At 41.1% G+C, this 13,775-nt stretch overlaps 1 protein-coding gene across 1 annotated transcript in view; it reads right to left on the reverse strand.

Moving 5' to 3' along the window:
• The window catches only part of LOC102974106 (phosphatidylinositol 3,4,5-trisphosphate 3-phosphatase TPTE2-like), a 123,104-nt gene that overhangs the window by 11,901 nt on the left and 97,428 nt on the right, over positions 1 to 13,775 (reverse strand). The window contains exons 18-19 of the mRNA XM_055089673.1: positions 13,658 to 13,763; positions 7,767 to 7,846 (exon numbers count right to left, since the gene is read on the reverse strand). Of these exons, the coding sequence (XP_054945648.1) occupies positions 7,767 to 7,846; positions 13,658 to 13,763 (186 nt within the window). The remainder of the gene's footprint in view (positions 1 to 7,766; positions 7,847 to 13,657; positions 13,764 to 13,775) is intronic.

Genomic DNA, 13,775 nt, shown 5'->3' on the forward strand with positions numbered 1-13,775 from the left:
CATAGCACAGGGAGATCAGCTCGGTGCTTTGCGATGACCTAGAGGGGTGGGATAGGGAGGGTGGGAGGGAGGCTCAAGAGGGAGGGGATATGGGGATGTGTATGCATGTGGCCGATTTGCTTTGTTGTGCAACAGAAACTAACACAGTATTGTGAAGCAATTATACTCCAATAAAGATTAAAAAGAAAACAACCAACGTTGGCAAGGATGTGGAGAAAAGGGACCCTTCATACACTGTTGGTGGGAAAGTAAACTGGTGCAGTGACTGTGGCAAACAGTATGGAGGCTTCTCAAAAAAACCAAAAAATATAACTATCATGTGACCAAGCAATCCACTCCTGGGTATGTATACAGAAAAAAACCCCACTAATTCAAAAAGATAACATGCACTCCAATGTTTATAGCAGCATTATTTACAATTGCCAAGATATGGAAGCAACCTAAATGTCCATCAGCAGATGAATGGATAAAGAAGATGTGGCATATGAGTAGTATTCCACTGTGTGATATATAAACATATATTTTATATATATATATATATATACACACACACACATATATATATCACACAGTGGAATACTACTCAGCCATAAAAAAAACAATTTGCTATTTGCAACAACATGAATGGACTTTGAGGGTATTATGCTAAGTGAAGTAAGTCAGAGTAACACAAATACTGTATGATATCCTTTATATGTGGAATATAAAAAATAAAACTAGGGAATATAACAAAAGAAACAGACTTACAGATATAAAACAAACTAGTGGTTCCCAGTGGGGAGATGGAAGGGGTGAGGGGCAAGATAGGGGTAGGGGGGACTAAGAGGTACAAATTATGTATAAAATAAATAAGTTACAAGGATATAATGTATAACATAGGGAATATAGCCAATATTTTATAATAACTGTGAATGAAGTATAACCTTTAAAAATTGTGAATCACTGTTGTACATCTGTAACTTATATAATATTGTCCATCAACTATAATTCAATTTTTAAAATCCCCAAAAATAAAACCAATTTTTAAAAACAAAGGCTGTGGGAGTTCCCTGATGGCACAGTGGTTAAGAATCTGCCTGCCAAAACAAAACAAAAAAAGGAAAAAAGAATCTGCCTGCCAATGCAGGGGACACGGGTTCGAGCCCTGGTCTGGGAAGATCCCACATGCCGTGGAGCAGCTAAGCCCATGCGCCACAGCTACTGAGCCTGCACTCTAGAGCCCTCAAGCCACAACTACTGAGCCTGCAAGCCACAACTACTTAGCCCACAAGCCACAACTACTGATCCCACGTGCCACAACTACTGAAGCCCACATGCCTAGAGCCTGTGCTCTGCAACAAGAGAAGCCACCAAAATGAGAAGCCTGTGCACTGCAACAAAGAGTAGCCCCCACTCGCTGCAACTAGAGAAAAGCCGTGCACAGCAATGAAGACCCAATGCAGCCAAAAATAAATAAAATAAATTATAAAAAAAAAAACCACAAAGGCTGTAACAAGAGACCAAAAAAAAAAGCATTACATAATGATAAAGGGTTCAATCCAACAAGAGTATATAACACTTGTAGATATTTATGCACTCAACATAGGCATACCTAAATAGGTAAAGCTAATATTAACAGACATAAGAGAAATTGACAGTAATACAATAATAGTACAGACTTTAACACCCCACTTACAGCAATGAACAGATCATCCAGGCAGAAAATCAATAAGGAAACTGGCTTTAAATGACACGTTAGACCAAATGAACTTAACAGATTATAAAAAACATTCTACCTGCAAACAGCAGAATATACATTCTTTTTAAGTGTATATGGAACACTCTTCAGGATAGATCACATGTTAGGCCACAAAATAAGTCTAAATAAAGTTAAGATTAAAATCATACCAAGCATCTTTTCTGACAACAGTACCAAACTTGAAATTGACTATAAGAAGAAAACTAGAAAACACACACACACACAAACACGTGGAGACTAAACAACATGCTACTAAACAATCCAATGGGTCACTAAAGAAATTAAAGAGAAAATTTAAAAAATAGCTTAAGACAAATAAAAATGGAAACACAACATTCCAAAATCTCTGGGACACAGCAAAAGGAGTTCTAAAAAGCAAGTTCAGGGGCTTCCCTGGTGGCGCAGTGGTTGAGAGTCCACCTGCCGATGCAGGGGACACGGGTTCGTGCCCCGGTCCAGGAAGATCCCACATGCCGCGGAGCGGCTGGGCCCGTGAGCCATGGCCGCTGAGCCTGCGCGTCCGGAGCCTACAGACCAAACTCAAGAAACAAGTAAAATCTCAATCTAATCTTAGCCCTAAAGGAAGCAGAAAAATAACAAAGTCCAAAGTTAGAATGGAAAAAATCGTGAAGATCAGAACAGAAATAGAGATTTTTTTAAAATAGAAAAGATCAATTAAACTAAGAACTGGTCCTTTGAAAAGATAAACAAAACTGACAAACCTTTATACAGACTAATCAAGAAAAAAAAGGGAGAGGGCCCAAATAAATAAAATCAGAAATGAAAGAAGAGTTACAACTGATACCATAGAAATACAAAGGATCATATGAAACTACAGCAACAAATTGGAAAACCTAGGAGAAACAGATAAACTCCTAGAAACACACAATCTTCCAAAACAATCAGGAAGAAATAGAAAACCCAAATAGGTAGATTTCTAATAATGATATTGAATCAGTAATCAAAAAACTCCCAATAAACAAAAGTCCAGGACCAGACAGATTCACAGGTGAATTCTACCAAACATTTAAAGAAGAGTAAATACCTATCCTTCATCAAAATATTCCAGACTCATTCCATGAGGCCAGCATTACCTTGATACCAAAACCAGACAAAGACACTGCAAAAAAAAAAAAATTACAGGCCAATATCCTGGATGAACATAGATGCAAAAATCTTCAGTGAAACATTAACAAACCAAATTCAACAATACATTAAAAGAATCATACACCAGACCAAGTGGGATTTATTTTGGGGATGCAAAGATGGTTCAACATCTGCAAATGAAATTAATGTGATACACCATGTTAACAAAGGATAAAAATCATGATCATCTCCATAGATGCAGAAAAACCATTTGACAAAATTTAACACCCATTTATAATATTAAAAAAAAACTCCCAGCAAAGTGGGTAGAGAGGGAACATACCTCAACAAGATAAAAAGACCATATGTAATAAACCCACAGCTAATATCCTACTCAGTGTTGAAAAGTTGAAAGCTTTTCCTTAAGATCAGGAACAAGACAAGGATGCCTACTCTTGCTGCTTTTATTCAACCAAGTATTAGAAGTCCTAGCCCCAGCAATTAGACAGTAAAAAGAAATAAAACACATCTAAATTGGAAAGGAAGAAGTAAAACTGTCACTATTTGCTGATGGCATGGTACTATATATAGGAAATGCTAAAGACTCCACCAAAAAACTATTCAAATAAATGAATTCAGTGAAGTTGCAGGATACAAAATTAATGTATAGAAATCTGTTGCATTTCAATACACTAATAATGAACTATCAGAAATATAAATTAAGAAACTCCCATTTAAAATTGCATCAAGGGCTTCCCTTGTGGCGCAGTGGTTGAGAATCTGCCTGCCAATGCAGGGGACACGGGTTCAAGCCCTGGTCTGGGAAGATCCCACATGCCACGGAGCAACTATGCCCATGCACCACAGCTACTGAGCCTGCGCGTCTGGAGCCTGTGTTCTGCAACAAGAGAAGGCCGCAACAGTGAGAGGCCCGCGCACCGCGATGAAGAGCGGCCCCCACTTGCCGCAACTGGAGAAAGCCCTCACACAGAAACGAAGACCCAACACAGCCAAAAATAAATAAATAAATAAATAATAAATAAATAAATAAAATTGCATCAAAAAGAATAAAATACTTAGGAATAAGTTTAACCAAGGAAGTGAAAGACCTGCACTCTGAAAACTATAAGACATTGATGAAAGACATAAATGTAACACAATTAAATGGAAAGGTATACTGTGCTCATGGATTGGAAGAATTCATATTGTTAAAATGTCCATGCTACTACCCAAAGCAATATACAAATTCAATGTAATCCCTATCAAAATACCAATAGCATTTTTCACAGAACTAGAATCCTAAAATTTGTGTGAAACCACAAAAGACCCCAAATATCCAAAGTAATCTTTAAAAGAACAAAACTGGAGGTATCAGTTTTTCTGACTTCAAACTGTATCACACAGTTATTCAAAACAATGTTACTGGAACAAAAACATACATAGATCAATGGAACAGAATAGAGAGGCCAGAAATAAACCCACACACTTATGGTCAATTAATCTACAACAGAGAAGACAAGAATATACAAAGTGGAAAAGACAATCTCTTCAATAAGCAGCATTGGAAAAACTGGACAGTTACATGCAAAAGAATGAATCTGGACCACTACCTTACACCACATATGACAATAAAGTTAAAATGGATTAAAAATTTGAATGTAAGACCTGAAACCATAAAACGTCTAGAAGAAAGCATAGGCAGTCAGCTCTCTGACTTTGATCTTAGCGATACCTTTATGGATCTGTCTCCTCAGGCAAGGACAACAAAAGCAAAAATAAACAAGTGGGACTACATCAAACTAAAATGCTTTTGCACAGTGAAGGAAGCCTGCAATAAAATGTAAAGATAATCTATTGAATGGGAGAAGATACTTATAAATTATGTATCCAATAGAGGTTAATATCCAGCATATAAAAATAACTCATACAACTTAAAAAAGAAACATCAAAAAAAGAAACAATCCAATTGAAAAATGGGCAGAGGACCTAGAACAGACGTTTTTCTAATGAAGACATACAGACGGCCAACAGGCACATGAAAAAATGCTCATCATTACTAATCATCAGGGAAATGCAATTCAAAACCAGAACATCACCTCATACCTGTCAGAATGACTATTATCAAAAGGACAAAAAATAACGTTGGTGAAGGTGTGGAAAAAAAGAAACCTTCTTTCACTGTTGGTGGGAATGTAAATTGGTGCAGCCACTATGGAGAACAGTATGGAGGTTCCTCAAAAAATTAAAAATAGAACTACCACATGATTGAACAATTCCACTTCTGGGTATTTATCCAAAAAAAGAAAAACCAACAACGCTAATTCGAAAAGATATATGAAACCCTATGTTCACTGTAGCATTATTTACAATAGCCAAGATATGGAAGCAACCTAAGTCCATCAATAAAGAAAATGTGAGGTATATATGTGTGTGTGTATATATATATATGTATATATATATACACGCACATGTATGTATATATGAATATTATCCATAACAAGAATGAAATCAATAAAGAAAATGTGAGGTATATATGTGTGTGTGTATATATATATATATATATATATATATATATACACGCACATGTATGTATATATGAATATTATCCATAACAAGAATGAAATCTTTCATTTGTGACAACATGGATGGACTTAGAAGGTATTAGGCAAAGTGAATTAAGTCAAAGAAGGACAAATACTGCATGATTTCACTTACATGTAGAATCCAAAAAACAAATGAACTGAACAAAACAGAAGCAGACTCATAGATACAAAGAACAAACTGGTGGTTGGCAGGGGACAGGAGGATGGGTGAAATAGGTGAAGGGGATTAAGAGGCACAAACTTCCAGTTATAAAATAAATAAGTCATGGGGATGTAACATACAGAATAGGGAGTATAGTCAATAATGTTGTAATAACTTTAAATGGTGACAGATGGTAACTAAACGGTGATCATCTCATAATGTACATAAATGTCAAATCACTATGTTGTACACCTGAAACTAATATTGTATGTCAATTATACTTCAATTTTTAAAAAAGAGGAGCTCTGTAAAGAGAATCCAGTTCAGACAGGGGACTGGGAGGGCAGGCCTGGAGGAGGGGAAAGACCAGCAAAAACAGGAAGCAGAAATTAGAGTGTTGTGTTCGAAGGGCCAGAGGGGACCCAGTCTACCTGGCATGGAGACAGCAGGCCATGTTACTAATGCGAATAAGCTCAGGTAGGATAGGGCTATATCTTGAGAATTCAAGACCCAGGAAAAAATGAAGTTGTTGAAGATTATAGTGGAGCATTTCCGAGGTGATAAAGTTGGCCTGGTAATTATCACATCTAACATTCATTTAGTGATGTATAACTCACAAAGCAACTTCACATATATTATCTAATTCAATCCTCACAGCACTTGAGACGTAACCTTTATTTTACAGATAAGGATACTGAGCCAAAAGGACTTCCCTGGCGGTCCAGTGGTTAAGACTGCACGCTTCCACTGCAGGGGGTATGGGTTCAATCCCTGGTTGGGAAACTAAGATCCCGCATGCCTCCAGAGCCAGAAAAAAAAAAAAGAATATCGCGCCAAAGATATTAACTAGCTTTGACCGTGGGTACAGTGTGTCTTCTGCTCTAGCTACAGCTTTTTACAATGAGAGCAGTATTTCAGGATGCATATTGCAGGACCCTGTATACTGCCCTGTATAAGGAGAAAGCAAAGGTAAGGAGACCATTGTAGAAGTCTAGGCATGAGCAAATGAGGTCCCGGACCGGGTAGTGGCAGTGGAACAGACAGGAAGGGAACGAGTGAAGAGAGATTCCAGTGGTATCATCCGCAGGAACTGGTGACTAACTGGATTTAGGGGGCCACGGGCAAACAGAGAATCAAAGATGATACCAGATTTGAAAGTCTGAGGAGGAGAATGCTGGTGCCATGTGCAGAAGCAGATGAAAAGTTCATTGGATAAATTTGGATTGACAACTGTGTTTGACTTGCTGGGGTAAAGAATGCCCACATTGCAGCTCCTGCGTCTGCCCCGTGTATGGGGCTCATAAATATGTGTCAAGTGAGTGAAAGAAGATATTATAGTTTAAAGTAGGGGAATGGATGTGTAGAACCAAGAATAGAGTATGTGTGGAGATAAGAACAGAAAGCCAGGGATGAGGCTTGGGGGGAGTGCCCCCTCCCGGGGGTCAGGGGAGTAAAAAGAAGGAAGAGGAGAGGTAATAGGAGAACTAGAGACCAAAGCCAGAAAAAGAATCTTAAAAGTTTATATTTCTTACACGCATGAAGGAAGCTTTCCTGTTGCTCCAGGAAAGGTTTGTAGTCTTAACCATTTCTTCAGCATTTAAGAAAACTGACTATTTGGTCCCAAAGAGATTCCTCCCCAATCCATACACCCCTGCATTGTTTCTCACAGTGCAGTCCCACAGGATATCTGAGTTAGAATCACTTGAGACATTGCTAAGTCTAGAGATTCCTGGGCCCCTTTCCAGATTTCCTGAATCACACTTTGGGGGTATAACTTAGGAATCTGCCTCTTTACCAGTCTCTAGGTGATTTTCATGCACATTAAAATTTCAGAATCAGTGCCATATAATAAAAATGACCAAGAAGAAGAGAATATGGCTAAAAGTGACCAGATACATGAATTTAAAACTCTGATAGTTCCTGGGAACATGCTTGGCATTTCTGGAAAAGTGAAAGGCAAAGCACCACTCTGAACTGAAAATATATTCTGGAAAATTATTTCCCCTGAAAACTATTTTGGACAATAAATTTAACCCTTGACTCAAATCCAAACCCAGAGACACCAAGTTGGATGGTAACCAGGAAGCAACACGGCCTCTCCCTGCGGTGAGTGATGCTTTGGGGAGGGCAACATGCTGATTTGACAGTGAGATTTAAAACAAACACTAGAATTGTCAGTTTCCATGCTTTCTCTTACCCTACAGTTTTTGGAAGCAGAACAGAAAAAGACAGGCTTTCGTTGCATTATTATTTGTACTTTTAGATCATTTCCATTGCCTTTTCCAACACCTGAATGAAATTAAAAAGTTAGGCTGGTTAGAGCAAAGATCAAAATGTCTCACCAATTAACAATACAGATTAAAAAGAGAAAAAATTATCCCAGCGAACAGTGTGTCAATATTGAATCATTTGGCTCTTGCATGGATTTTGTCTTTGAAAGACAAGGCTTCAAGTTCAGTTCTGTCCCCTAAAGCAGAATTTATAAGGCTGGAGAAAAAAAAAAAAATTGTTCAGCTTCTAAGATTTAGAATCTCATCGCTTCACCTTCATAGGAAAAAAAAAAAAAAAATTAGGGAAGGGGACGTGCAACCTTTCTTATTGATGTGTTGCTTTCTTCAGACTTCTAATTGTGATGTTTCTTAATAATAATTAGTCTAAATTCCTCTTGCCCTAGTTTAAATCCAGTTTATGGAAAATATAGGATAGCTGTATCCAAACGTTCCTGCTATTGTTCAGCATATATTTACAGACAAATGGTTTCTTCCCCCTTTTTTTTTCAATTTAATTGACCCACTTACTTCAGCATTTCATGAAAGGGCTGGTTTCTCAAGCCTCCAATTAATTTTTCCAGCTTTCCTTTCCACCCTGCATATTTCACTTAAATATGCACAGAACTAAAAGTACAGAACTAAAACAAATATTCTAATAAAGTCATATATCCATCATTCTTAATTGTTATATTAAGTTTGTTTTGTGTTCATTTAATTTTGTTCTCACTAACACAGTTAATTTGTCATGAGGAATCATGGTTTCTTTGCCTCAGTTCCCCCTCTGTCCCATCCACCTGCAGAACTTCTTTCTACGGATGTCGACCAGAAGTCAGTGAAGTGTAGAGCCAAACGAAGTCGAACACTTATCACATGACAGGAAAAGGGCATTGCTTTGTGAGCTTAAATTAATTCCCAATTTAAAATTTTTTTAAATAATTTAAGTATATTTGCACGATTTAAAAATAAAAGGTATAAAAGGCATGAAGTGAAGTCTCCATTTTCCCTATCTCCCACCTGTTCAGTTCTCCAGCCCCAAACAGATAACCCATTACTAGTTTCTAGTTTTCTATGCATGTATAATCAAATATGGATATATATTCTCCCAGAGGTTTTATATATGTATATACACACTAACAAATATATTCTCCTTTTGTTTTATAGAAATTGTTGCATGCCATAGCACTGTCCTGTACATGCATTTTTTAACACATCAAAAATTTTAACTTATTACTAAGGAACCAGTAAAATGCTACAGCTGTTTCAAAGTACTGCACGTGTATGGGCAGATAAGGAATGATGAAATGAATTTACAAATAAATACAAAACAGGTCAATAATCAGATGCATTCTGCTAGACACAACTAATCTGCATTTTTATGTACAAAAATTATTTGCATTATTATCAGTTTTCTACAACTTAGAGTTGTAAAATAGCTTAAAGACCATGAAAGGTGAAGGTAACCCTGGAGGTGGGCCTAGAGAAGATACTGCCCGTTTCAGAATCTATCACACATTTTCCTGACAGTCTGTTGTGATCCTAATCTCAAAGGAAGATTATTCTTTAGGGGTTTGTTTTGTTGCTGTTCTTTCATTTGAAACGTACTCCTTTGTCTTCTCATTTTGTTTACCTTTCTCTGTCTCTGAAATTAAATGAATCAGTTACCTATCCCAGTCTTGAAGGCGTGCCCTTGTGCCGGACTATGCAGTCTGCGTATGCTCAGTGGCTTTGGTGGGAGAAGTGCGCACAGGTCCCATCTGCCCCTGGGGTGCGGTGGCAGCCACCACCTTGGTGGGAAGCGGGGCTGGAGATGGAGGGGCTAGAGCCGGAGCCAGGTGCGACCCCGTGTGTGAGAGAGACGGCAGCCTCCACCTTGGTTTGGGATGCAGCAGGGGCTCAAGGGTTTGGGGCTGCGCTTCTGTGCTGGTTTTACATTTTCCCCACTGTGCACCCTTGGTTAGAGGCTGGGTCAGGGCCGGAGGAGTTGGTGCCTCACTGCTGAGCTGGTTTCTTTCCTGCTGGCGATGGCAGTCCCTGCCCTGGGGTAGTTTCACTCCTCCTAAATATGGACATTGACCGAGCACTGGCCAAGGCTGCTTTGTCCCTGGTCAGAGTTTTCAGGCTGCTGCGTCTGCCAGGATGGGGGTATAAGCAACCACTCACTCTCTTGAGTGAGGTCTCAGTGTTTTACAGCCTCCCATGAGCCCCACTGGCTTTCAAAGCAGCTAAGGGGACTCATCCTCCTGGTGTCGGACCCCAGGGCTGGAGTGCCAAATGTGTGGCTCAAACCCCTTGCTCCCCAGGGAGGCTCCCCAAGCCCGTGACACCCCCCTCCACGTCTGGGTCCCCCACCAAGGGTGCAGGTCTCAACCAGATCACTTCTCCTCCCTTCCTGCCAGACTCCATGTGGATTTTCCTTTACAGCCTTGGCCGGAGAAGGGCCTTTCTACCAGCCTCCAGGTAGCTCCACGAGTTGTATCTTTGATGTGTTCATGGGGGGAGGTAAGCTCAGCGTCCTACTCCACCACCCTCATCTCCCTCAAAGGGGATAATTCTTATTCCAAAAGAAGGCTGCTGTCATTGGGTTTGGCCTGCTTTTTTACGTGGGTGCAGCAAGAATTTTGGCCTTAAGTTGGCTCTGCCAGCCGAGGCCCACACCGTAAAGAACAGCTGCAAAGGGCACAGCTTTCTGTCTTGGAAGCCTTTATGAGGGATCTCAAATTAGACTTTTAAAATCCTCTGTTTTATGTTAGCCTGAGATGAGGAAACCAAACCCATAAAACTCTCCACCAGTTTTCACCTGCAGTACTTATAAATTTGTGTTAGTTCCTCTGTTCTCTAGATCTGCACTTTATAGTTTTAACTAAAGAGTATCTCCACAGAGGTTAAGTAAAATTCAAAATATGAAGAGAGAAGTCACAGTCTTAGGATATGATATCAAACTGGGACAATATATGAAATGCTAGAACTTACTAAAACCATTTTTAAGCTTAGAAGTTTGAGAAACTATTCCTATTCTCATGTTCATGTTAGAGAAATGCACCAAAACTCCATCAGACTAAATGCCTATTTGCCTGTTTGGAATAGTTTAATACTCACAGAGGTTTGTATAGATACTGTTATAGGGTTACCTAGGAGATACCGTGGGTTCGGTTCCAGACCGCTGCAATACAGCAAATATCGCAACAAATCGAGTCACACGAACTTTTTTGCTTCCCAGTGCATACAAAAACTTAGGTTTACACTATACTGTAGTCTATTTAGTGCGCAATAGCATTATATCTAAAAGAAACAATGTACATACCTTCATTAAAAAAATACTTGATCGGGACTTCCCTGGTGGCGCAGTGGTTAAGAATCCGCCTGCCAATGCAGGGGACACGGGTTCGACCCTGGCCCAGGAAGATCCCACATGCCACGGAGCAACTAAGCCCGTGAGCCACAACTACTGAGCCCGCGCACCTAGAGCCTGTGCTCCGCAACAAGAGAAGCCACCGCAATGAGTAGCCCGTGCACCGCCACGGAGAGTAGCAACTAGAGAAAGCCTGCGAGCAGCAACAAAGACCCGATGCAGCCAATAAATAAACACATAAAATTCTAACACAAACCATTAAATAAAAAAAGTTGATTGCCACATTGCTAAAAAAAAAAAAAAAAAAGAAAAAAACTCACCATCATCTGACAACTCAGAATTGTCACAAACCTTTAATTTTTTGAACAAGTGCAACGTCTGTGAAGCAATAAAACGAGGGATGCCTGGATTCCCACGGTTAACCAAGAGGACCCTGAGGGAGAGGATCCACTCAGGTACAAAACAGGCTCTCACGCCACCAACTTGGTTTTAGAGCTGAGTTTCAATTTCCTAGAGGAAGACGCTGCTTGAACAGCCACCTGGGTTGCCTGTCACGCTGCACTTCCTGCAGGAAAGGATGGAGAGCAAGGCACTGCTGTCCCTTCCCACCCACCAGCTGCCGGACAGGCCCGGCTCTACCCTGGGGACGTCTGAAGGCAGATGGCGTTCTGAGCGAGGCTCCACTCCAACCCTGTCCCTCATACGTGACACACACAAATCAGTCAGAACGGACCTCACAGAGCACTCTGCAGCCCACAGGGCCTTCGCACAGCTGCTCCTTTATACGCACAGCTGCTCCTTTATACGCACAGGCAGCCTCCTGCTGGAGCACGCTGTGTTGCCAGGGTCTGCCTGCACAACGCTCGTTTGGAAATCTAGACCAAAGTTTCCCACAGAAACCACGCTGCTGGGCTGAAGTTTGTTTCCAGAAGCCAGAAACCCATGCAATCTGCTTGTGGTAACTCTCACAATTCCTCACCCCTGCCAAGAAGTGGGGCGGCGATGCGGGCGTGTGGAGAAGAAGGGAGAAATATGTAAATAATTTGAAAAAAGCATTTTATATTTTAACTAACAATTGTAATTTTTTTTTGACCATGCAGTTTTTACATATATTCTAAAGGGTTCTCTTATTTCTGAATAATTGGACGAAGCGTTAAAAAATACATGTCTAGATCTTATTTTGTGTGACTCCTCAGAGGGCTAAAAACAGCAGGCTGTCTGGGGGGACACCAGCGCCCTCGCCCCGCAGCCAGGCTCAGGAGAGGCCCAGCACTCAGCACCGCGCCTCGTGCCCCACAAGCTGGCTGTTGCTTTAGGGAACCAGAAGCATCACCTCCTGCTGCACCTCTGGCAGTGAGTGAGGCCCCATCCCCTCCACACTGAGGGGTCCCTGTTTCCACCTCCCTGAGGGTGAGCTGTACAGGGAAGCTAGGCGGGTGACAGAGAAACAAAGACACGGCCTTGAGGCCCACTCCTCTCCCCTCCTTCCTTTCCAAGTCCCAGAGGTGGACGATCTGACCAATATCTCTGCCTCTCGGGGCGACGGCAGGCCCCCTTTCTCCTCACACTCCTGAAGCAGGCATCGTCAGCTCTTTTGAAGTTTATAAGGATTTCTACTCTTGGTAAGAACTGGTAACAGCTAGGGGGCCGAGAGAGCCTCCCCAGAGGCCAGGTTTCTCCCAACCCTTTCCTGTGTTCGTGTAGGTTCAGGTAGGGAAGACCTAAGTGCTGTTCTCCTAGGAAGCTGTCCAACACTGTGGTCAGCTCTTCATCTGTGTACCTTCCTCTCCTCTGCTTACACTCAGGGGCTCCTGAAGGGCAAAGAAACACGAGCAGGGGGCCTGGCCCAAAGCAGTTCTCAGCAGTTATTTGCAAAAAGAATTTGTGGCAACAAAATTCATTTGCCGTTCGGGTATTTAAGACATCCTGATGGGAGTTGCTGGGGGAGAGGGGGTTATGGGGGAGAGGGGGTTATAGGGTAGGAGGGTGGGGAAAGGGAGAGATCAGGAGATAAGAAAAAAAAAAAAGGTTTCTGAGAGGAGTAGGAGAGAAAATGATACAGGGATGCATCTCCCAAGACAAACCCTGAACCAGAGATGGGCATGAGAAACAAGTGGTCTCCAGGTCTCATGGGACCTTCCTTCCCTTTAATCTCAGAGGTTCTACTCTGAAAAGGACACCCTGGGCTGAGGCCAGAGCAGCAATGAGAACAGGAGAAAGGGAACGGGGGATGGAGCCCCCCAAATTGGTGATGGGAAAGGAAAGGAGAGGCCACCTAAGCAGTGGTAATGTGGCCACAGCAGCGCTGGGCTGATGGACAATTCCAGGGGGAGGGGTTTATACCTGAGGCTACACAAAACAACAGCTATGCGATGGGACTGTCTCTGTATATAACCATGAGAAAACCCTCCCGAATAGTAAGAACATTGGCCCTCCTGCCAATTCTCCAATTATACATAAAGCACTTACCACGAATTGAATAAATAATGATTTTTTTCATCGTGAGTTTTTTCATTGGAGGCAGAGTCAAATTGTAGGTATTTTTCACCATTGCAAAATATCCAACAAATCTGTTCTGCAAAACAAC

Source organism: Physeter macrocephalus, chromosome 13 (assembly GCF_002837175.3).
Source record: "Physeter macrocephalus isolate SW-GA chromosome 13, ASM283717v5, whole genome shotgun sequence".
Classification (NCBI taxonomy): Eukaryota; Metazoa; Chordata; class Mammalia; order Artiodactyla; family Physeteridae; genus Physeter; species Physeter macrocephalus.